Here is a 24,748-nt window from a genome sequence, read left to right as displayed (position 1 = left end):
TTTCTGAAAACATGTAATTCCGTTTCAAACTTGGTAGAAAATGGAAATTCCATTTTGTCATAGAATATGTACACAGCAAAAATGTTCATTCCATTTTGCAAAACTAAAATTCATTGGATGTTCACATGAAAAGTATGGAAATAAAACAGATTATTTCCGTTTTGATTTACCAGTATAGTAAACGCAAAATCACTGTCCCTAACTGTGTGAACCACAGAACAAGATATCCCTGCTGACGAGACAATACATTGGTTATACACATGTACATCTACTGGAAATCATTTTGGCCTGCCTGGAACTCCCCCCCCCCCCCCGAAAAAAAAAAAGCGTTAAACAAACATGTATATTTTCATAAGATTTGAATTATAGGAAGTCTACATATAAATATAGCATATAATTACATGTACCAGTAACATTCACAACTTTTAACAGTACAATAATAACCCACTCACAATATACAATGTGTTAAAAATCATACATGAATGAGACAAAGAATTATGTTCATGTAATTGAGGCCAACAATGAATTTATATAACATTGTGAGCTTAGAACTTTTGATGAAGAAAATAGGGAAATTTACATATTTCAACAGAATTCTGAAGAAAAACAAACACATGGATGAAGTGCTAAATGAAATGTCTTAAGCTTGAATCCAATATCTCAAAATTTGTCACCATTTAATTTTACAAATTACATTCCACTCTAATGTTTTTCAGCCAGATGTTATGAATGGATATTACTAATAAAATTTAGTACATGTACATGTATCATTAATTTACTGTATTTGAAGTATAACGAAATATATCCCTTCGCTCAGTCCTGCTAATGTCAGGGCAATACTATTATATCAGAGTTCTTAGCTCAGAGACGTACATGTAACATTGATGAAACTGAGGTATAACACACCAACTGGGAAATTTGATGCAGTCTCGTACTGTAAATGCACAAGTTCTATCAATGCTCTTACATTTCAGTTCTCACTGAAAATGCCAATTCTCAAATACATGTACACATACTTTGTGTAAAACTTCATGCACAACCAGCTACAAATGGGAAAGTGCAGATTACCCAGGCGGGTCTTTTTCTTTTTTTTGCATATATCCATTTCCTTTCTTTATGTAGAGATAGTTCAAGGGTTCATGCTAAATGTTAACAAGTTTACAGCCCTGCAATCACACTGACGGGTAATACATTGAACAGAAAAAATACTTCAAAAACATCAATGAAAAAAAAAATGAAAATACTACATATATACAATATTTCTTCTGTTTACACTTTCAAAGAATATGGGTAGTGTAGTCAACCATATACTGTCTATTAAAAATCACACAAAACAGTTTGAGACCGACTAGAAACTGTTTCTACTTCTTGCAAATTTTGGCATGGAAATTTTAACATAAAATTTCATTGATTGTCTGTACCACAAGATGTAAATCCTGAAATAAAACATCTGTTGCCATGCTTCAGACTTTCAAACTCATAATAACTTTTAATAATTTCCATGTATTCGATTGGAGAGTTATGTAATGGGTCAAATGCAAATATATATGCAGAAATTTGTTATCTCTGCTGCTCCTAGAGGCTCTCAACTTTGTCTGAGTTCAAGTCCCTTTATACAGACTACATGTACACTAATTTCTGAAAGATATTCTTCCAACCTTCCACTTTCTCACTTTTCCATTTCACCTCTACATGTACCTCTATTTTCTTAGTCTGTTGCTAACCCACATGATGACACAAATTATCATCATACCTCAAACTAATAATGCCATAGTTTTAAAATTTGCTCACCATGTCTAAGGTCGATGATGTTTTTTTATCACTGGTAACCCAATTCTGTGATTGTCCATACCGCCATGGAAACCTCATCAAAAACATTCTGGTTCTTCAGAGTGAATTCTCTATACTTTGGTAATTTTAAATTCTGTCAATAGATGGAAAATTTGTTTCATCAGGTCCTCACATATCTGTCATTTTATTAAAAAATCAATGGTACACTTTTGCGAACAAAGTAACATGGACATACTGGCAACTCATGACACAAATTATCATCATACCTCAAACTAATCATGCCATAGTTTTAAAATTTGCCCACCAATTCTAATGTCGATGTTTTTTTATCACTGGTAAATAGATGGTTTCCACCATTGAACAAAATATAACTGTTAAAAAAAGAAAAACAAGCAAAATTTTTCAAAATGACTAATAACTTGAAATAAAAACACAATTTATAGCCATTCTCACTCTACTGAAATCTTTAACATTACAGCTTAACACCCCTACCCTTCCGGAAATTGTCAACCAACTGAGATTTCATGAATTTCATGTTCAAAATGTCTCTTGAATAACATGCCAGAAAATGTAGATCTTCACTCCTAATATTGTCGCTTGTACATGTAGCATCCGTAATGATCCATGAAGACTTTGATCCATTCTTTTATTTGGCAAATCGAGTGGTAAAATGAGCGAGCAGATCTTCTTGTGGTGGTCTTGGGACAGGGGCTATGTTTTGAGGAAGGTGTGGTATGTTAGCAGGTTGAACTTCGAAGTTGCCACTCTTCATCTGCAGACAACCCACTAAGATGTCCCACAAGTAGGTGTATTCCTTATCCTCTGGAACCTTCCGTACAATCCAAGTTTTGGTTGCTTTGGAGTAGGCATACTTGTACCGGAGAGCACCCTTCTGGCCGGACCCTTTTCTTGGCTTTTTTATTGTTGCTTGTTTCCTACCAGTGTTGAAGTTGTGGTCTAGTACCGCCAACTGGGTGCGAGCTAGCATGGCGGGATAGAAGAAATGCTGTCTCTTTGGGCAATACTTCAGGTAGAGGTTATGGAACACTTCCAATTCCCCAGTGTGACAAGCTTTTGATAGCTGCTTTATGTCTTTTACTAGCCTTTTGTCAAAAAGGACTGACTGGAGAGATTCATGTGATTTTGACCCAGGTGTCAACCACTTTGTCTCTTCTTCATCTTCGACAGACAGTTCCTCATGAGCGCACTTGTGAAACTTATCACCTGAAATCCAAGAATGTACATCGCACACATGATGGGTCATGGACTGGAACATCTCCACCAACATAACTGGGTCTTCCTCACAGTTTTGTGTTGACCACCAAAGATGGTTTGACGTTGCTCTGATCCAAGGCCCAAGATCTTCACAGTTCTTCAGCTTTGCCTTGGCTAATAACCTCTTCTGGAATGATTTCCCAAGATGCCAAACATCGAATTGATGGTCAATCCATGGAAAGTCATCCTTCATCATTTTGCGAATGCCCACATGCCTGTCTGTAGCAAACACCGCGACATCAATCCCATTCTCTAGTAAGTTATCCATAACTCTCCTGCATCCGATTTTCTCCATTCCAACGGAGCTTGTTGCTTCTTTCACTGAAACCAAGGCCATCCCCAGAATCTTGTTGGTTTTCATGTTCATCATTGTGTATGTACAAAATTTGGCACTATAGCCAGGTGAATCACACCTTCCATCACCAATTACCGTCACTGGCTCCCCTCTAGCATGTTGCTGTTGTTCTTCTATCTCTTGTTCATAATACGTATTGATGACTGGCTGTAGTATGTTGCTCTGGGTTTCATTGTGCGTTTTTTGTGAAATGTACTGGATATTAAAGAGCTCCCAGAAAAATGACACTTTTTCATAGGAGCTGCCACTCAAGAGAAGAGCTGCTGAAAATAGGATATTTCCAACAGGTTGACGTCCGATAGTGGGTTGAGACACCCACTTGGTAACAATATTACCACAGATACAGATAACATCAACCTTCAGCATTGTCCCCACACATTGCTTCTTCAACTCTGCAATGTATCCAGTAGCACAAGCATTGCAATGCATACTATACAGAAGGGTGTTCAGCTGAGATTCAAACACAACAAATTTCCTATCCTTGCAGAACCTAAGCTCATCTGGCTCATCATCATCTGAGTCAGATGAAGAACTCTCTTCGGATGATGGTTCATAAGATGAATCACTGGAGTTCTTCTTACTTTCAAAATCAGATGAGACAGGACTGGCTGGTGAATCTGCTGTATCCATTGGCTCTGTTGGAGTTGCTGGACTGACTGTTGTATCTTCTGTTTGATCTGATACTTCTTGCAGATGAGACGTTGCTGATCTGGGTTCAGATGGTGTAGGGGAGTGATTTGTCAAAGGGAGACGTGCAGATACATGTTGAAATTCTGGTTCTTCTTCTGGAGTTGACGGATGGCTATGCTCTTGAGCTGCAAAAGGCTGTGATACAGCTGAGAATGAGATGACTGGTTTCAGGAGTTGGGTGCTTCCACACGAGTACTTGTGCTCATCAGTGACATATGAGAAGTCTTCTGGACATTGTGTAAAGTTGTCTTGTGTCATCTTTACACCTGAGTGGAATGTTTGGCAGCTTGCATGAACTTTAACCAGATCTCCTTTATCCTGAGAAAAATAAAAAAATAAACATGAAAATTATTTAATGGAAAACATGCATAAAGCTGATAATAACAATGTTTAATTTTAAATGAAGATTCAAAGTGGACTCCAGGCTGAAACTAACATCTTGATAAACTACAAGTAAAATACTGAGAATTTCATCAAATTATTATAAAAATTAATCATAAACTTGTCACATTTCAAAATCCAGCAATATTTCATAATATGAGGTTATATGCATGCCTTCATGAGCATGTAATACATGTAGCTAGTGTTGTCAAATCCCTACTTTCCTTTCATCTGTCCATACAAGTAAAAGATATGAATCTTGTAATTGAACATTTATGTGGAAGAGATGTGATACTTTGACCTCAACTTCAAGTGTATGCATGAAATGTATCTTTCCTCTAGGAATGGCAATTCTGACAAACTTGATTTTCTTTACATGAAATAATATGTATAGTATATCACTTACATCATCTGAAGAAATCTTCTTTCGTTTCCGCCGCCGCCTTGACTTGTAACGTTTTTCATGGCTTCCTGCCTGAAAAAAATTATAAGACATCCTAGTTAAAATTTGAAATATACTGTAAAGTTGACTGTTGAGGAGCAAAAACTAATCAACTATAGAACTTACTCTACGTACATGTACTACTTGCTGTTTACACCCCCCCCCCCTTTGCCAAGGAAATGAAGGATCTTCTCAGCCAATCCCCAACCCAAGATCTCAGCCATAGATCACATCAGAAATGAAGTAATAGACAGGCTGCATAGCTAGATTTCACCAATCCTACTTCATACTTAGTAATCCTAAAAATTTATACATGAAATTAGACTTTGCTGTAAAATTAATGAATTAAGCTCATGATGAAGTGTTATCTTTTGTTTTTTCTGGGATTATCAAATAGATATATTTTTTATAGAAAAATGTAATCAAAGTGTTTTCTTATTCGTTGTTTTCTTAATTCTTGTGTACATGTATTTCTCTGCATTTTTAAATATTTTTTGGAATGGAAATTGTTGATAATAATTTTCTGATCATAAATCATAACATGAAGAAAATAAGCAAAAGTAATGATTTGGCGAGAGACAGAATCTGCATTCAATTTGAGCAATTTTGGGTGTGACATACATGTACATGAACACTTGAATAATGTGTAATATCATATCTCTATACCTCTATAACTCTATCATATACATATACTTGGCCTCAAAGTTGTGTGCAGCTTTAAACATGTAAAGGGGAACTCAACCTTGGTCATAAAATAATACAGAATGGTGAAACTTAGGATATGATAGTTGTCTGTAACTTTCAATTACATAAATTTAAGAAGAGCTGAAATGGCTGATTTAAATAAAAATAAACTAATACACAACAGAGAGAGAGCCCAAGATGCCAAATTTGAATTCCTTAAAAAGAACACAGGAATTCAAGAGGCTAAAAATCACCCAATGACCAATATTCTTCTAAATATGGGAATGTTAGATGATACTCAGGAATAATTCACATTGCTGACCCTTTACAAAAGCTTTAGATGGGCTTTAAAATGTGGTGTTACATATATATTACTTACTTGTAGATGTACATCTGAAGCAGTGGGATCATGTACATCTGAGATGGAATCAGGTTCCTCATGAAAGGCAAGATTGGTGTCAAGCAACTAAATTGAATAGAACAAACAAGCAAATTTACAAATGCTAGTATGTTTATGAACATGGTGACATAGATTACACAGATGCAGGGGAATGTTCGAATAACAATACACTAGGCTTTATGGTTGCTTCAATTGTGTAAATATCTACTTTGCATCTTTCGCAAAATATGCAACTGACCCCCCCCCCCCCCCCCCCCACCTGGCCTCAATAACCCAAATTCACCACAGTGGTTTTCAAAACCATCTGTTCAACCCATGTTTTATGGAGATTTCCAGTATGAATTATTTTACATGTACCACATATTAAAAAATATCCAATGCTGATATGCACTCTTGTCACATTGCACTAATTGATGCCTGTTGCCCTGGTTGAGCACGCTATCTAATACATGTACATGAGTCCACTGTTTTTTTTTTAAATTAATTAATCCACTGTTCAAAATTATGAAAGCATACATGTTTTATATACTGGTATTTGAAGAGTATAATTCATGTCGGCTTTCAAATTCACTTTGGTGAATTCTGGCCACTGAGTTGCAGTCTCCAATGTACTGCTATTAGGTTCCCAAAGAAAAGAACATCCATCCCAAGAGTTGCATAGAAATTTGATTTCTTACCTCGGGATATTTTGACGCTGAAGAAGATGCCTTGAAACTTGATGAAGTTGAACTGCTGCTTGGAACTGATTCCTCCAATACAGGTTCTTCCAGAACTGACTGCAGGTACTAGGGATCAAAATTAATTATTATGATTAATTGAGTGCATCCAATACATGTATGCCTTAAGAATTTCAAATTAATATACATGTAAACAGTGCAAAATTTCAACACCTTGTGAATAAATACAAATTTTGTTAGTCCATTGGCCAGTATGAAATCTCTCCCAGAGAGGCAAGAGTGTTAATTCAATAAGAGAATGAAGCAACGGCAAAACCATGTGTATGGTCCATGTACTACATGTAAATACATTTATTTCAAGAATCCAGGAAAAAAGGAGAGGAATGTACATGTATTGCAAGAAAGATGCAGTCTACAAATATCGTATAATGATAGGAACATATTTTAGAAAATGAGGCACATGAAAAACACTATTTTTGCATGACATATCAAGTGCGTAGCTTAAGGACCCCTTCCAAATCGGGCGGCGATTTTGAGAGGTGTTCGGAAAGACGAACAGGATTTTAATTTCAGTGAGTTTTGTGATATTTTGTTCTTGGGTAATGATCTTTACGACTTTAGAATCTAGATTTACCAGTCTAAAAATATGGTCAAATATTCAAATTGACATAATTTTTATGTTAACAAAAAAGTGCGTAGCTTTAGGTCCCCCATCATACAATTGAAAAATAGGGGCCATGAATAGGTCTACATCTATCTCTATTATTATTAAATTCTTTCAAACTCAAACTTCAAAGCAACGGCGAAAAAAAGCTAACGGCAGGCTGCGCTGAATGCCCCAGCAGCTAGCAGTAGATCAGTATACCCAGTTGTTGCGTGTTCGGACAGGTTGTGTGTCCGGACGATCAATATTTTTTAGAAAGTCATTTGGAAAAATTTACAAGGCCAAGGGAAGTTTTATCAATTTTTAGTACAAAATGTCAGGAAATACTAATTTTACTATATGATTACAACTATTGAATTCGTATTTTTAGTGTAATCCAAAGACAAAAAAGAAGGCTTCAAAAATATAAAATGTCCGGACACCCGACCCCCCATCCTACTCGTATACCCAGTTGTTGTGTGTCCGGACAGGTTGTGTGTCCGGACGATCAATTTTACTTTTTTTTTAGAAAGTCATTTGGAAAAAATTACAAGCGAAGTGTCATCAATTTTTAGTACAAAATGTAAGGAAATATTATAGAGAACAAAATATAAGATGATTACAACTATTGAATTCATATTTTTAGTGTAATCTTAAGACAAAAAAGAAGGCTTCAAAAATATAAAGTGTCCGGACACCCGATCCCCCATCTACTAGCGCTAGCTGCTGGGGCACCCACTGCACTCCTCACGGCCAGTGCAGCCAGTATTGCAAGCATGCCGATTCGGAACGTGCAGCAAATAGACGGCGCGAACGAGGCCGTGGGTGGGCGAGTTCGGGCCCAACAAACCTGCATGTGCTGGTAAGAGCGAGATTTGACCAAGCAGATCATCGTACGATAAAAATAAAATTCTGTCAATTCTACATACCCTTTTCGCTGTCACTTTGGCGTCCCTATCTTCTGACAGTCTTCTTCGTTTAGGCAAAGGCCTATAATCGAAAACTGAGGGTATGGCACCATCTTTCAGCCTCTTCTTTTCCTTGGATCCCATCAACTTTGCTCGGAGGTCCTCCACAAAATCGCTCTCCACGAAGTGCTCGCTGCACACCACATTGCTCCTGTTAAACCTGTAGGTTTTGAAGTCAAATTTCTCAACTTTGAGTGCAGCAATCCATTTCCTACATTCCTCTGGCCTTTTAAGAGGATCTGGAATAGCATGGAAGCTTACTCCATGCTTTTTACACCCAGTATTTGTAGTATTATTGCAACCGAAAGCTTGACAGTAGACCATATTTGCACCTGATCAAAACAAAACAACGCGTTGTGTACATGAATTGAATCGGCGCGCGGTTTGCTAGCATATCGATCGCTCACCAATCTTCGCCTACTACGTCACAACTCGGCAGGGAGTCCGCCTCAGAATTTACAAAATGGCCGCGCCCAACGGCAGCAGACGACTTTAGAATATGATAAATTACTGCTTCGAAAAAGCTGTCTACAGAGTGATCTAGAAGGGCTAATTTGGTGATCAATGCATCAAATGAAAGAGTACTTTGCGGCGAGTAAACTGATTAAGTAAATATGTATGGGGTTCGGTTTCCTTTAAGTGTGGCTTAGGGTCACAATGAGATTTCAGTTGCATGCGGTACATCCCATGCAGGCTATATAACACATCACTGCATTGGTCTGATCATGCGCATGGGACACACTACATGTATGTGTGCGTTGTCAGACTTGATGTGTATTTAAAGGAGAATGAAACTCTTGGAGCAAGTTAGCTTTTGTGAAAGCAGAAAAATCAAAGAATACGATCAACAAAAGTTGAGTAAAATAGGACTAGCAATAGAAGAGTTATGAGCATTTGAATGTCGAGATCACTAGTGCTATGGAGATCCTCCCATTGGCAATGCGACCAAGATCTATGATGTCACAGATGAACAACTCTCCCCTTTTGGACACTGAAAATATATGTACCCCAAAACATATCTTTTTGCTCATTCTAATCATATGACAAACGATTCATCAATGATATAATGTTGTGAAACCTCTGTACTTGTCCTCTCATAAAGAGAACACCTCACCTTGTGATAGACTCTATAAAAGTGAGAATATAAGTGAAATAAGTACTAAAGTAATGAGGGAGTTGTACGTGTGTGACATCACAGATCTTGGTCGCATTGCCAATGGGAGGATCTACATGGCATTAGTGATCTCAATATTCAAATGCTCATAACTTTCTTATTATTCATTCAATCTTCCTCAAACTTTCAACAATATGTTTCTTTGATTTTTCTCTTTGATATGGATTCAGCTGGTTTCAAGGGTTTCATTCTCCTTTATTTAAGGCTAGGTGACTAGGCTAGGTCAGTTCTGACATCTAAAATTTGCTATTAATTTTTACAAATCAATTTATATGCAATCAGTTATTGCTTTCAATGTGCCATCCATTCAGGCATTCACTCTTTTTATGGAATTCAAGTTTACCGGTATATCAATTTTCATTTTTGTATCTTGAAAATTAAGTTTTGAATGCTCCCTGAAGATATCGTGTGGAATCGCCCTGTTTGTATCCAGTTTATGACCCAAGCAAGAGTTTTATTATTGTTAAACATAAAGTGTTTCATGACGGAGATAGTAAAGAGAGAAGGATGAAATATCATGATATTATTTTCTTAATATTTTATGTCAAAATCTATCACAAAATTGGATTGTTGTAATAACTAAATTTTTGTTTGCTTGATTCGCTCACTCGTACTTTTTTATTTTATTTATGCGATACACCATATCTAGCCCCCTCAACATTTTTGACTCATTACGCCACTGCTGCCAAATCTACAAAGGTTTAACTCTTGAAACCAGTTGAATTCATTAGAGATAAAAATGAAGAAAAAAAAAGAAGATAGCAATGAAAATTTGTATGATAGTGAAATTTGGTCAATTCAATTCAGATCAGTACAGTTCAATTCAATTCATTTCAATTCATTTCAGGCCAATTCAATTCAGTTCAGTTCAATTCAGTTAATTTCAGTTCAATTCAATTCATTTAAGTTCAATTCAATTCAATTCAATTCAATTCAATTTGATCTTGTCGCATTGCGAAATGCAGGATCTCCATAGCATTGTGATCACAGGATTTTCTGCTTTCAATTCACACAAGTTAACTTGCCCAATCTGAGAGGGACAAAGAAAAAGAGAGAGAGAGAGAGAGAATAATGAACTCTCAGAGAAAATAGGGATAGGCTTGAGATACATTGTCTGTTTGGTCATCTTGCTATTAATAAACTCTGCACACGTCACTTGGAGACGAAAATTGTGACGTGGCTCCCAGAGATGCAATTAATTGTTCTTTATGCCAGCTAGAGGTTTACCATGATAACTCTTTCTCGTTTTCTAGAAAAGTCTTCACTCTTCTATTTCCCTCTTCGATTTCAGGACTTGAAATATGCCCGTAGGCCTGCATGTAGGCCTATTGTGTATAGGTTGCTTGTTCAGTTTGATTCCCATGGTCACATCCAGGTTAAAAAAATATGTGGAGGCTCAGGGCAATTTCACCCCCCCCCCCCCGATGCTCAAAGGAGCCCTTGGAAAAGTGAGCCCCAGAAAAAAAATGATTGAGTCACAATACACAGTTTTGCATACAGTGTGTTTGATTAGACTTTAATATTCCACATAATATTCAGAATTCATTCGTCCTCAACATTTATGAAAACCAAGATGACAAAAACGGTTGTTCGACAGAGAAATGCATTATAAATGAGAGCCTACAGGATAGCTTGTATCTAGATTCCCATGCAGGTTTTTGTACATACATGTACAGAGTATGGAGCTTGGTAAAGTGAGGCTGATGTGAATAGGGTCTATTGTTAGCCTAATGTTGCTTTGTGAAAAAAAGGTGTTAAGATTCTGTATATAGTTGCATTCACACCGACCCCTGGCAGACCATCTTTCGGGAGTAAGTTTTTGAAGTTTCGAGCATGGTATCAGTATATGGTCTAATTAGTATGCAAGGCCAACCAGTATTTTTATTCAGCTTCTGTACATTCCAATGGGCTGAGAATAGTGACCGGCCGAATATTAGATTTAGATTTAAACCTGGTGGATTTAGATATAAAGTTAAAACGTTTTAATTCAAGTTTTTTTAATAACATATATGTTAAGCAGGGCCCTCTGGGAGAACAGTTTTCAGAACTGAAGTGCATGGCTACCCTGGGTAAAATATGATGTTATTATTATTATTACTATTCTTAAGATGAAAATTAAATCCAATGTAAAACACTTTGATTCAAATCATTTTTGAGAATTGATTATGAATTAATCCTTAAGATTAAACTAAATCCAATATGAATGACTGATCTATTTTTTTGATATTTTAAAGTTAATCTGCAAGATTAAAGATAAATCCAATATGCGGTTTGTCACTATTCACAGCCGATCTATAAGTTACATGTACAGTACATGTTTGGAAAAGGACGTCATTGAGGATTGAATTTTGTGATTGATATTAACTGTGCAGGCCATGTTTACACGAGCGAGAGAAATAGACACATCTCTGTGAGATATGAAACTGTTAGAATTACAATAGCTCAGTACCTTAGACCAATTGTATGGCTTTGCATCATATTAAAGAATTAATACATGATGATTTTTATAACATTTGGCAAAAATGAATTGACTCATTGCCTTTCTGTTTCATTATTTAATGCTATACCTGATTCATACACTCAACATAGGCCTACAGTACATTGATATGAATTGTATGGAAGTGACTCGATTTCTGTTTGCTTCAAGCTATTTTTGTTGTTGTTATTATCAGTGGTAGTAGAACCGTAGAAGTATCATTATTATTGTTGCTGTGGTTATTTTTTTTTCATCATTATCATTATTTTAAGTCATTCGGAATGTCATATGAAAAAGAATAAACAAACAAAAAAATGTCAGAAAGCTCAAGCGTACTGACAGATACATATTATAGGCCTATATTCATTGTAAAACAGTGAAATAAAAAGAAAAAGGCAGTACAGCATTTGAGAGCAAGCTTCATTTGAAACTTTCCTTGAGAGATGGTGATAATATTGATGAATATTTGGCAAAGGAATTGATACATACATGTATTCAACACAAGTGGTATAGATCTACCCTACATTTCATCACAGGCTGTGTGTACAACCTGCATAGTATTGTACTTGTATAGAGTATGAGAAATTATCATAGAGCTGTTTGCCGGTTGACCCCTCAATCGATGGTGAGACTGGTAGATGCAGTAAACAGTCATTACTGCTCCCAGGGACCATGTTGTTTACATGCTCCTAACAGGGAGAGAGAGAGAGAGGGGGGGGGGGGCGGAGGGGGAGATGGGGGGGAGGTATATGTACATGTATATGTAGGAAGAGGAGAAGGTTCTCCTTTCACAGCTAGAAATACATAGATGTGAAGAAAAGGAAAAAGATCCCTCTTTCCTTTTGAGAAAGGAGGGGGGGGGGAGAGAAGTTAGCTTAAGGGGATTGGGGTGGGGGGGGGGGGGAGGAAGGTAAGAAGGGGGAGGGATCATGGAAGGTCCCTTGTCTCACATCCACAAATACATGTACATGCAGATGTGTAGAAAAGGGGGAAATATCTCTCTTTTGAGAAAAGGAGCAAAAGAATGTCAGAGTATATAGGGAGGGAAGAGAATTATTCATATGAAATATGATGGATTGGGGATAGATTAATGCTGACGTTACTAGGTGATGCAGGATGAAAGAGATGGACAGAGAGAGAGAGAGAGAGAGAGAGCAAAAGGAGAGGAAAGGATAAACCTGAGAATATATACAAAACTGTATTTGAATTTTGGATCAGACCAAGAAGCAGTTATATATCATAATTAGTTTTTATGCAGAGGATATACACTGTACGTGTAATCCATGTGTTCTAGTGTTTCAATTTTGAAAATTTATGTGAACATTAGTTTTGATCGGATGATTAATTTGACAATTTCAAACTTGGTTCATGTACTGTATACAATGGAGATGATCTAATGAGACTTTGGGCTCGTCAGACCAGCAGTCACTTGTCATTATTTGAAAACTTTTGACCGAGGCGTAATTTACGACTGTGTACCTCATTAGATTCAATTATTTTATTTTCGATCCACTTTCGATTCTTTCAATGGTGATGCAGTTTTATAGGTTCGTCACATTTCAAGAATATATAGTATAAAAACAATATAGACAACACAATAAACCATTTTCAAAATGAAATATAAATTGAAGGATAGGGAGGGCCAACTGAAAAGCAGAGCCCTTATGTAAAGTCCCCATGAAATAAATTGAAAGAAATTAAAGTACATGTATGCATAATGAATAGTTGTTTAAACTTTTCTTCCATTGTTGTTTTAGATCATCTTCCATTTCATCTTAAAAGTATTCTTGATGTTAATTGTAACCTAGGAAGAGAAATGGTAGATCTTTGATTCCATGAGAAGCAATTTTTTTTCTGTTTGACAAAGTTATCGGTACTTGTAATTCATTCTTTGATTGTCGGTTTTGGGCTAGGTGTTTCAATGTTTTAATAGTTGATTTAAAGTTTAATATCCCTCTTTAATTCCAAACTGATGTCTTATCCTCCATACATCTGTTTCATCTCCTTCTACAGGTATTCTTTTATGATTGACAACAACATCAACCAATCACATGTTGAGGAAGCTGCAGACCACACCCACCAGTTGCCATGGGTAACGACCTCCACTGCTTGATTCCCAAGAATGGGATGGCCGGTGGGTTGGAGCCCAACTGCTTCAAGGTCCGCAATGTGAATGAGTCGGGTCACGTGGTCAATAAGGGTTACCTAGAAGTGACACAGACTGATCTCATCCTTCATGTCGTCAATGCGGATCCTGTTAAATGGCCGCTGAGATGTCTTCGTCGCTATGGTCACGATACCAACCTCTTCTCCTTTGAGAGTGGGCGGAGATGCGCTACAGGACCAGGTAATTAGGCCCTACTTCATTGGATAGATGCATGTACAATTGTACAGTATACTCTACAGATGCTTGAAAAAAATATATAAATTGACCTTACATAAGTCGAATAATAAACAAACTTGAAGTTTTATTTCGGAACAGACTATATGCAAACATTAATTTGTGAATAAATTATTCTATTCAAATTTGCTTTATTAAGCCAAACAGATTTCTGTGGTCGATAGAAACTTGACTTATAATGAGCAAAGTCTGTAATACTATTCTCTTGTCAAGGTAAATATACATATATCCCACTCCTGTGAAAAACTTGATTAACCAGTAAGTGTCTTGGTTATCAGTGCCTTGTGATTTTTTTCAAGAAATTATTAAATTAAAGGTCTAGTAGATTGATTTATGTCTTCAGCTTCATGTACATGTTATGTAGTTTATTATTATTTGTTTGTTAAGTTGATATTGAACCTTAAATATTGTGGGTGTAGATCAGGTGTTGTGACTCAGTGGATGGATCCATGTTACATTTGTTACACCAAATTAACTGTTGCCAGTTTCAGTCGCATACTTTTGATTGATATGTTTCTTTTTATATTCTTATACTGACCTGGATGGAGATAAAGGGGTATTTGAAGGAAGAAACATATGAATACTACCTTTTCCAAACCCAGGCAGCCCCTTCATCTCTATTCCAGGTCCTTATATTATGTCACGTATATCCTATTGTTTATTTAATTTGTATTGTATAATTCACATATTTTGAAATGCCGATTAAATAAAAATAAAAATAATGATAATATTTCTTTGGACTTTGAACCACAAGGTCTGGGCCTCGGATTCAGATCCCACTGGAGCAACTGCATTTGCCACTCTCCCAGGTGTAGTGGGTACTCTGGAGGAAGAAATTCCTTGAAAGCTTGAGCACCTGGGGAGCGTTTCATGAAAGGACTTGTCGGACGTTTTATCCGACAAGTCCCATTTTATCTGACAGTTACCATAGTAAGAGTACCTCTCAGCCAATCAACATCAGAGAAAGATGTCAGATCTGACAACTTGTCGGATGAAAATGTTGATGAAACACTCCCCTGATCAGAGTAGCCATGCAAAAGCTTGGGAAATATTAAGAGTATACAAATGTTGTTAGTGCTATAGATCTATGCTTCTTATTATCACTATAATTATTCATATTGGACCTGTTGGTTTGAGTTTTAACGTGAATTACACTTACTTTTGGTTAGTTTGATAATCTCATAATGATAACAATAATGAATTTGTTTCATACCCAGGTATCTATGCCTTCAAGAGTAAACACGCTATAGAGATCTTCCGCTTAGTTCAGGAGAATGCGCAGCATACCGACGAGAACACTAGCTCAAACAACAACCCCATCTCGAGGACATCACGCCAACGGAGCCTCAGCACGGACACCGCCTTACCGCAGAGCCAAACCATGAGTCGTGCAAGCTCCAACGCGTCAGGGGTGAACGGTGTAGCTCACGGTGTCTCCAACGGTGGTGTTTCACCTCATCCCAGCGTTAGCTCGGACATCTCGTATGCTCCCCCGACCAGTCCTCGTTCCATGTATTGCAACGTTGATAGTAAAAGTAGTTGTAGCCCGAGGATTTCCCCTATATCTCCGACCATGCAGTATGTTAACACGCTACCTTTTGGTGATAACTGCATCCCAGAATCTCCTCTTGAAGCGGTAAGTTGATTCCCGTGAATATAAGACCACCCTTTGATCAAATTTTGTGTTCTGACACCTCCTTGAAAACCTAGAATGTCCTGCAATTTTGCTTTTTCAACTTTCAGGCCTGAAAAGTCTTTGAATCCCCTTGAAAGTCCTGGAATTTTAGAATGTGCTTCCCAAGAAAGTAAATGTGATTTAATGATATATACATTTTAATCAAAATAATATGTTCCATTACATTTTTCTAGTTTTTCAAATCCATAGAGTCCTGGAATGTTATAGAATAATCCTTGAGTTTTTTTTAATCAGAAAGTGTAAGAACTCTGAATGTATTTTAGCTAGATGGGACAGAATTTCCCATAAACCTATTAAACTTAAACTTGACGTGAGACTGCATTCAAACGTTTGTTATTGACAAGAATTTCACTTGGAAATGATTTATAATATTTAAACTTTAGCAAATGTGAATTAAAATGAGCATTAAAATGATTGGTAATCTGATTTCGAACTAGAAATTTTGTTCATTTTTAGGAATATGAATTAAAGCCCAGAAAACACTGCTGTAGTGAATTTTTTCCATGTTGAATTCCAGTCATTGTTTATTCTTGAATCAGTTGATGAGGAATGATTTAATTAGTGAACGTTTGTTTTCTGTTGATATCATATAGACCCATGAGGACTCTCTTATGGCTGATGGTGGTCAGGGAGACACAAGTCAGGATAGCTTTGGTGATCCTGCCCTCAATTATGCAAGATTGAAGCTACCATCAGATGAAGACCAAACCAAGGTGGAGAAGGACAAAGACAAGGTCAGAGGGGAGAAGGACGATGACAAGGTCAAAGGAGAGGAGGGCAAAGACAATGCCAAAGGGGAGAGGGATGATGACAAGGTCAAAGCAGAGAAGGACATTGACAAGGTCATGGGGGAGAATGGTGAAGGCAGGGTACCACTGGTGGATCTTGACTCCGAGGGACAGGATGGAGGTGAAGGAGAGACAGAAGAACCAAAGAAAAAAGAGGAGGAGAAGATGAATGAAGGAGTGTGTGAAGGGAAGGATAGTCAAGAAAGAACATTGCTTGGAATCCTTGATGATGAGGCTCAAAGTAAGGATTGCTCACAAGATGACTCTGATGGTTTAACAAACCATACGGAGGGCAACACCAAAGATGAGTTGGACAAAGAACCTTCTACATTCAATGATTTCAGAGATGATGATGATCCTTCCAAGAAGGAAGCAGTTGATGATGGAAAGATTGATGTTAGCCATGTCATGGGCAGCGAGGGGAAAGACAATACCAGGTTGAAAGTCAAGAAAAATGGAAAGCGAGAGGTCAGTGAAATGGAAACTACGGCTTTGTTACAGGATGTGGCAAATGGCAACATCCGTTTGAAAGATCGCAGCATGGATGCAGATTCCAAGTTAAACATTCTTGTCAATTATGCAAATCTAACAGAACAACAGCTTCAGGACGTTCTGCAGAAGCTGGAGATGGGTCGCAACGATAACATATCCCCCTGCACCGTATGCTCCAATTCATCCAGTAACGCAAGCCAGCGCGTCTCGCCGCTTTCCTACTATGCAAATTTAGACACCGCCGGCGAGCTCCCACCCAACTGGCAACCAAATTTTCAGTTCTACCCGGAGCTTCGTACCCCTCGCAGCACGTCCAGTAAAGGGAGCACAGGATCGGAATTCACATTTGAGCTCAACAGAGGGAGCTGTTCACCCGTAGATCATAACTACGCCAATTTGAACTCGTTACCGGAGGTGCAGCCGATGCGTCATAGTCTTTCAGGAAGCAGTAGCGGGCCTAACGGCCCCGGGGGCTGGATGGAATTGCAACCACCACCTAAAGGCAAAATGAACTACATCCAGTTAGACTTTGATGAAAATGATCAACCCATTGTCCACAATTTAAAAACCTTTCACCGGTCTATGAGCTCCAGCACCACGCCGCCCAAAACACCAGTATCAACTCCCACAGAAAGCGCCATACCGGGGACTAAGACAGATATCTATGCCAGAATAGATATAGAAAAGACTGTAGCGCTCGCAAATTCTCACAGGCACGTGGAAGGAGACCTGGACATTTCAACACGAAGGACACGACATGACGTATGGACCGACAACAAAACACGATGATTTCATTTGGAAATCATCCTGCCTAAATTTTCAATCCATTTTTTTATTTCCTAGTCACATATGGCCAAGTGCCTCTAAATAAAATGGGATTTTGAAAGAATTTGGCTTTATACATTTTATATGGGATTAGTAATTGGAGCAAGTATGGTAGAATTCAACTCTTTAGAAAATATAGTGTTTTAATATGTCATGAACATGCACTGTCTTGTACAAATCATTAGATCACCTTTATCTTCAATACTTCATAGTTTGTAGCCAAGTAAAATATTGAAAGAAAATTGGTACATTTCCTCTTGGTCTACTAGCACTTGATCTACTTTACATTTAATATCATATTACATGTTCTTATCCTACATGTAGTTCTTCTACAATCAGTTTAATTGTCTATTATTAACTATTTGGTCTGATCGAGAGCCGTTTATCCCACTTTTATCTACCTTGTCTATTTCTCAGTAAGTCTATGCCTAATATGTCTAATGTTGCCTTGACTTAATTAACACCAGATAAAGTGGAAATTAGATCAACTTGGCATGAGACCTATTATATTTAGACCAAGTGAGTATTTAGACTAAGTGATGGTTGGACCACATACTAATTAGACCAAATTTATAGTAGACCAAGTCAGTTAGCCATGGTGGAGTTGGACGATCTGAGAATTGAGACTATATGCTTGCAAGTGACTACAAATCAGAAAATTTGGTTTCTAAGTTTACATCAATCATAAAATTTACTGCTTGATTTGTGACAGACCAGGGCCCCGTCTTACAAAGAATTGCGATTGATCCAATCAATCGCAACTCTATGGAAATCCATCAGTGCCATAATTTTTTCTTCAAGAAATTTGCAAAATGTCCAATTTAAACAAAGGACACCACACTAAATTGTCAAGAAATTAATGAAAGTATGAATGTACATTCATATCTAGAAAATCTTTTGAACAAACATGCATATTGACTTTGCTGGCTTTCCATAGTTGCGATTGATCGGATCAATCGCAACTCTTTTTAAGATGGGCCCCTGAAAACACTAAGTCAATCAATGATGATTAATTATGAGCAGAAAGTGCATTTCACAATTATATATCAGGTATACTGTATGTTCAAGTTTACAACTATAGTAACTTTGACATTATGGAATGAACATGGTATTAAATATGGCTCAGCAACTTATCAAATGAAAGGTTTTTATAGATGCTGCTTTTAATGGCATCAAATAATAATACATATCTTATTGTTCGAAATAGAAATCAGAAATAGAAGTCCTCAGAAAGTTCATTTTGTCCAATTGATAATGGGCTCGGCAGCCACTGAGAAGTGGCAGATCAACATTGCTCCATCCCTTCAACTTTTACAGCAGTTGCTACTCTTTCTAAAAAATGGGTCACTGATATTTTGAATGTATAAATCCTAAATTCAATGCGTTTATATTCAATTTAATTCCATTCAAATAAACATTTATTTTTTTCCATTTCATTACATTTTTCGTAAACATGAATTCATACATAAATAAATTTGTTATGAAAAATATAAATACGTACATGTTGGGTTTAAAGAAGAAGGCGTATACCCTAAAAGCTGAGGCTTGTGACGGGATACGCCTATAGACAAAAATACAATACAATACAATAAAAGAAAAGAAGAGGATCTGGGCTAAATTGATGATACGAAGGCATGTTCTGGCAGTTGTTACATTCATACAAATGACAAGAAAAAATGAAAAAACAAAACAAAACAACCTTAAGAATTCTCATTTGGGAAATCATGATTTTTGTTTCTTTTGTGATAGAACATTATTGAATATTATGAAACTTCAATCACTTTAAGTACAATTAATATCTGCATTCCAAAGATATCTTAACCATGGTTTTGTTTGTAAATCACCTTTAATATCTTATCGGTAAATATTAGTGAAACTGCTTTGTCAATAAAGTAAAGTTGTTCTTATTGTTTTTACCTCTAATGAAATGTGGTCACTCGTTCGGGTTATTGCCATAAAAGGTTATTTTTCACTATGTCAGTCTGTTGAAATGATTTGAAAGATTTCATCACAGAACTACAAAATAACTTTGAACTTGGAATAGGCCAATTTTTGTTTGAATTTTCATCATTTAAAAAACTTTATTCATTCATGCATTATATGTGACCAACACATATGACATGGCCCTTTGATTAAACCTGAAATTACTGAAGGGAGAAAAGTGGCTGAAATACATATGCAATAAATTTTGACAATTGTGATTCTATATCTCAAGCAACATTTCCAGGGTTCTATATCTGACCTCACAAAGGTGATTAAACTGTGTTTTCAAGTCAATAGGCTTTTAACAGGTTATGATGAACCAAACATTCTTCAGAATGAAAGCCCATACTTACATGTACCATTGTAACAGTCCAATAGCTGTGCTCAACCAGTCAAAAGAATTGACAACTTGTCACACAACAAATATGTATGAATTGCCTCACATTATATTTACATGAAGCTCAGATACAGTTATCTCAACACATGTACCACTGTTGTATAGATATAAACTCATCTCCAGTGATATGTTGTCATATGTGCACTTGTTTAACCTGGCAGCTGTTTCATATACATATAGCTGTACGTGAGTTACAAGTGACTTTGTGAACGACTAGTGACCTTTTTGTGTGGTAAATTATGAGCAACAAATTTTCATTGGTATTGATTAAACTTGTAAGAAAGGATTACCAGTGGTTCATAAAGTCGCTCGTAAATTACAAACAGCTTTATGAAACGCCCATCTGGAAATGTTCCCTTTAATTTTTATTTTGATCATTTGAGTATGTGGGCTTTCCTCAAAATTGGTCCGTGAGAATCTAGGATTTTTTTTCTAAGAGTTGGATACCCCACTTTAACACATTTTTAATTTTTTCTTATTAAGTAGTCCCGTAAAAAAACCCATAACATTTGAAAAAATAAATTATGCTTTCTGTCCAAGAAATTGCTGGTGCAAATGTTATAGTCTATATTTTGAAAGTGGTTGTGTTTAGTTTTACAGCATTTATTTGAATGCATACATGTACAATAATCAACTATAGTACCAAATCATGTCTTTGTCCATTTCTTCTTTGTTTGATGTAAAACGACACTCTCAAGAAATCAACTTTCTTTTAATATACGAGCAAGAATGTTCTAGTTTCTAAAAATCTGGTATTTACAAGTGTGTGTATAATGTCTCATTTTTGTATCACATATTGTTGTATAATATGTAAGTTGGGTTTTAGTGGTATTTGTAAACACTTCTTAAATGGCTGGCTCCATGAAAAAAAAATTATGTCTATTTACTTATAGAGTGATTATGTGATACCTCATTTTTATGTGACTGTTGACTCATTTTATGTAAATGTATTTTTCAAGGCAGCACTCTGTACAGATGGTGCATATTTATTAATTACCATACCTTTCAAATGTTCACCTGTCATGATAATGTTGAAAGAATTTTTTTTTCTTGATCAGGGGAGATTTTCATAGAAAACTTATGGGGGTGTTTCTCAAGAATCTTCCATGCAATTGCAAGGCAATTTTTAATCCCAAAATCAAACATAAATTTTGCAATTAATGGGGAAGTTCACCCTGAAGAAAAGTTTGTTGTACAAACAGCATAAAAAATAATATGAAATATTGGTAAAGGTTTGACGAAAATTAATTGAAGATTAAGGAAGTTATTAGAATTTTAATGTTTGGATTTGTGACGTCATAAACGAGCAGCTGCCCCATATGTATATGTAATATAAAATGCATAAATTTTAGATTTTTAAATGGTTCATGATGACCTATTTTTGTTTTCTATTTTTAGGAACGGATGGGAAATGATTTGTCTATTGATAAACTGAAAGTACAATAAAAACCATATTCAATTTTCTCAGAAAATGACATTCCAGTGATTTTTTTTTACCATACGATATGTAGGAAAGCTGCTCGCATTTGACATCACGATTAAAATAATTAAAATTCTAATAATTTTTTTTACTCTTTGATGGATTTTCCCAAACCTTCTGCAATAATTTTAAATATTTTTTTCTGCTATTTTTATAATAAACTTTTTATCAGGGTGAACTTTCTCTTTAATTACAGATGTTAACTTGATTGCTGGTCTGCTTCCGGTATTACAGAAGCACCTGAAAGTTATTTCCTTCTTGTTACAACTTATTGATCAATTGTAAATGTGCATAAGAATTTTGCAATTGATTGCAGTTATTTTCTTGCAACGCCTCTATAGTCGGTGGTTATTTTATTTGACAACTGTTAAAGGCTACTGAAATCTGTGTATCTGATTGGATCAGAACAAGTAAAAATCATTGACGAGATGCTTCGCGAAACACTGCCCGGAAGCTGAACATTTGGTCAGAAGACTTGAACCCCCCCTTTCAAATAGATCTAAATGAAACAATATTTGTGACTGAAATTGTAATAGCACAAAATGACAATCTTGTTTTATACAGATAACTCTACCTAGGTTGACCTTCCTTAAGTCATATAGTGGGCTAAGTCGAAGCAATTTTTTAGACCAGAGTATTCAAAACGTGTTGTATACCTCTTCTACGTCAAATTTTTATCTTAAGTTGAACAGAATTCTATGGTCCCAAAAGATTCTTTATAGTCTACCTGTATCTTATACTGCCCTCAAGTTATAATAATATGGTATAATTATGATGATGATAATCACTGCATTGATATAGCACTTTGATAATACTTTGCATATCTAAGCACTTTACTTATTTAAACTAAGGCCCTGTTACACAAAGCTTAGCAATGATCATATAACATTTTTCTACAATTGATTCCATTGACTACAATGTACAATCAATCATGAAAATCAAGTGTACGATTAATCGCTAACTTTGTGTTACGGGACCCTGGTCATCATATCCTGGCATGCCTGTACACAATGTATGCATTTTCTCATCTCCCGTGGGAGCATTACAATATGAGTTTGAAGGCTCGATTGCTAGGCATACTACATAGGCTTTTGCATCCTACCGGGTACCCATTTAACACCTAGGGGGCTGTTTCATTAAGCTGTTCCTAAGTTAAGAGCTACTTTAAGAATGACTGGTGATCCTTTCTTTAATGGTAAAATGATATATTACCATTAAATGGTCATTGGTGATTATTTAGCACGTAAGAAAGGATCACCAATCGTTCTTAACTTTACGAACAGCTTTATGAAACACCCACCTGGGTGGAGAGTGGGGAAGTGTGGATTGACACATTGTCAAAGGACACTAGGCCATGGTGGGATTTGAACCCCTGACCCTCTGATTACAAGGCGACAGTAAGATTCGCTACACCTCAGCACTTCATCGATGTTGGGTATATTTTTATCTCATAAGGAGGCTATGTAGACTTGAGTGAATATATTCAACATTATCTAAATTCAATTTTAAACTGCCAATTACTTTATTTAACTGCCAAATAAATTCATGAGGCATGAAGCAAATTTACTTGTATTCTGTTGCAATTCAAAATTAATTGTAATATTATTGAAGACTTATAGAAGATCATATTATAAATAATAATGAAAAAATAAAGTGGAGTGTATATTAAATTATGTTATCATCAGCAGTTTAACAAGAGTGAATTGAACCTTCACAATTAATTCTTTTCAATTATCCCTTCATTCTTTGCAAGTATTGAAAAAGGAAATATTTATATTTTTTATTCGAGTGCAACTCAATCATGAAAATAGCAATTATATAGAAATCTTTGTTTTGTGTGTTTCTGAAGTACTTAAGAATAGTCTATAAAGGTTATTGAACTAGCTTATATGAAATCATTTCATTTGTTGTTTGATTTGAATGCATAAGGTTTATATATTTGTCAATGTATGAATTGGAACAAAAAACAGATGTGTGTGGCTATTATGATATTGTTAAGATTTTTTGGTGATAAATGTTGAATTATACGGGGTAATAAATTGTGAAATTTGTACCTAAGCGAATGAGCGGTTTCTACCCAATTTTTGCTTATTTTCTGAGAATTCTTAGGGAAGGAGGGATGATTGAAGGTCAAGTCCACCCCAGAAAGTTTTTATTTGAATAATTAGAGAAAAATCAACTAGCATAATGCTGAAAATTTCATCAAAATCGGATGTAAAATAAGAAAGTTATGACATTTTAAAATTTTGCTTAATATTCACAAAACAGCATAACTCGGTGACATGGAAATGAGAGTTGATGATGTCCCCCACTCACTATTTTTTTGGTTTTTATTGTTTGCATTATACAATATTTCACTTTTTACAGATTTGACAATATGGACCAACTTGACTGAACCATATAGTATAAACAATACTAATTCCAGATGTTCAGAGAGGAATTGATCGTTGTTTCACTGGAGAATGAGAAGAAAATGAGAAAATTTCATATAATAAAATACAAAAGAAATAATGAGTGGATGATGCCATCAGTCTCCTCATTTGCATACCAACCAGGATGTGCATTTAACTGTTTTGTGAAATTAAGCGAAACTTTAAAATGTCATAATTTTCTTATTTTACATTTGATTTTGATGAGATTTTCAGTGTTATTCGTGTTAGATTTTTCTCTTTTCATTCAATTAACTTTTTTTGGGTGGACTTGTCCTTAAAGGAATGAGAGAGGGATAGA

The 24,748-nt window shown here is 36.0% G+C and overlaps 2 protein-coding genes across 4 annotated transcripts; one reads left to right on the top strand and one right to left on the bottom strand.

Annotated features, from left to right (window-relative positions):
- Window positions 1-990: 990 nt before the first annotated feature.
- On the bottom strand, window positions 991-8,672 carry LOC129284132 (uncharacterized). Its single transcript, XM_064113901.1, has 5 exons — window positions 8,268-8,672; window positions 6,696-6,803; window positions 5,998-6,084; window positions 4,899-4,967; window positions 991-4,429 (listed from the first exon to the last, which is right to left on the bottom strand). Exons 1-5 carry the CDS (start codon window positions 8,628-8,630, stop codon window positions 2,438-2,440), a joined length of 2,619 nt encoding a protein of 872 aa, XP_063969971.1. The 5' UTR covers window positions 8,631-8,672; the 3' UTR covers window positions 991-2,437.
- On the top strand, window positions 8,147-24,081 carry LOC129283186 (uncharacterized). 3 transcript variants are annotated; one of them, XM_064113904.1, is made up of 4 exons: window positions 8,147-8,200; window positions 13,970-14,303; window positions 15,575-15,993; window positions 16,647-24,081. In XM_064113904.1, exons 2-4 carry the CDS (start codon window positions 14,045-14,047, stop codon window positions 18,120-18,122), a joined length of 2,154 nt encoding a protein of 717 aa, XP_063969974.1. In that variant the 5' UTR covers window positions 8,147-8,200; window positions 13,970-14,044; the 3' UTR covers window positions 18,123-24,081. The 3 variants fall into 3 exon arrangements, with proteins under 3 accessions (XP_063969974.1, XP_063969973.1, XP_063969972.1); XM_064113903.1 differs by lacking the exon at window positions 8,147-8,200 and adding an exon at window positions 8,209-8,468; XM_064113902.1 differs by lacking the exon at window positions 8,147-8,200 and adding an exon at window positions 8,704-8,914.
- Window positions 24,082-24,748: the final 667 nt, after the last annotated feature.

The sequence above is a fragment of the Lytechinus pictus genome, chromosome 19 (genome assembly GCF_037042905.1).
Source record: "Lytechinus pictus isolate F3 Inbred chromosome 19, Lp3.0, whole genome shotgun sequence".
Taxonomy (NCBI): domain Eukaryota; kingdom Metazoa; phylum Echinodermata; class Echinoidea; order Temnopleuroida; family Toxopneustidae; genus Lytechinus; species Lytechinus pictus.
This window is presented reverse-complemented; position numbering and strand designations above follow the sequence as displayed.

Coding starts and splice junctions, on each gene's coding strand:
- LOC129284132 (XM_064113901.1), bottom strand. CDS start 8,630: ATGGTCTACTGTCAAGCTTTCGGTTGCAATAATACTACAAATACTGGG. Junction 6,804..8,267: donor CCAAAGTGACAGCGAAAAGG/GTATGTAGAATT, acceptor TTTGATCCCTAG/TACCTGCAGTCAGTTCTGGA. Junction 4,430..4,898: donor AGAAGATTTCTTCAGATGAT/GTAAGTGATATA, acceptor TATTTTTCTCAG/GATAAAGGAGATCTGGTTAA.
- LOC129283186 (XM_064113904.1), top strand. CDS start 14,045: ATGGGTAACGACCTCCACTGCTTGATTCCCAAGAATGGGATGGCCGGT. Junction 14,304..15,574: donor GAGATGCGCTACAGGACCAG/GTAATTAGGCCC, acceptor TTTCATACCCAG/GTATCTATGCCTTCAAGAGT. Junction 15,994..16,646: donor CAGAATCTCCTCTTGAAGCG/GTAAGTTGATTC, acceptor GATATCATATAG/ACCCATGAGGACTCTCTTAT.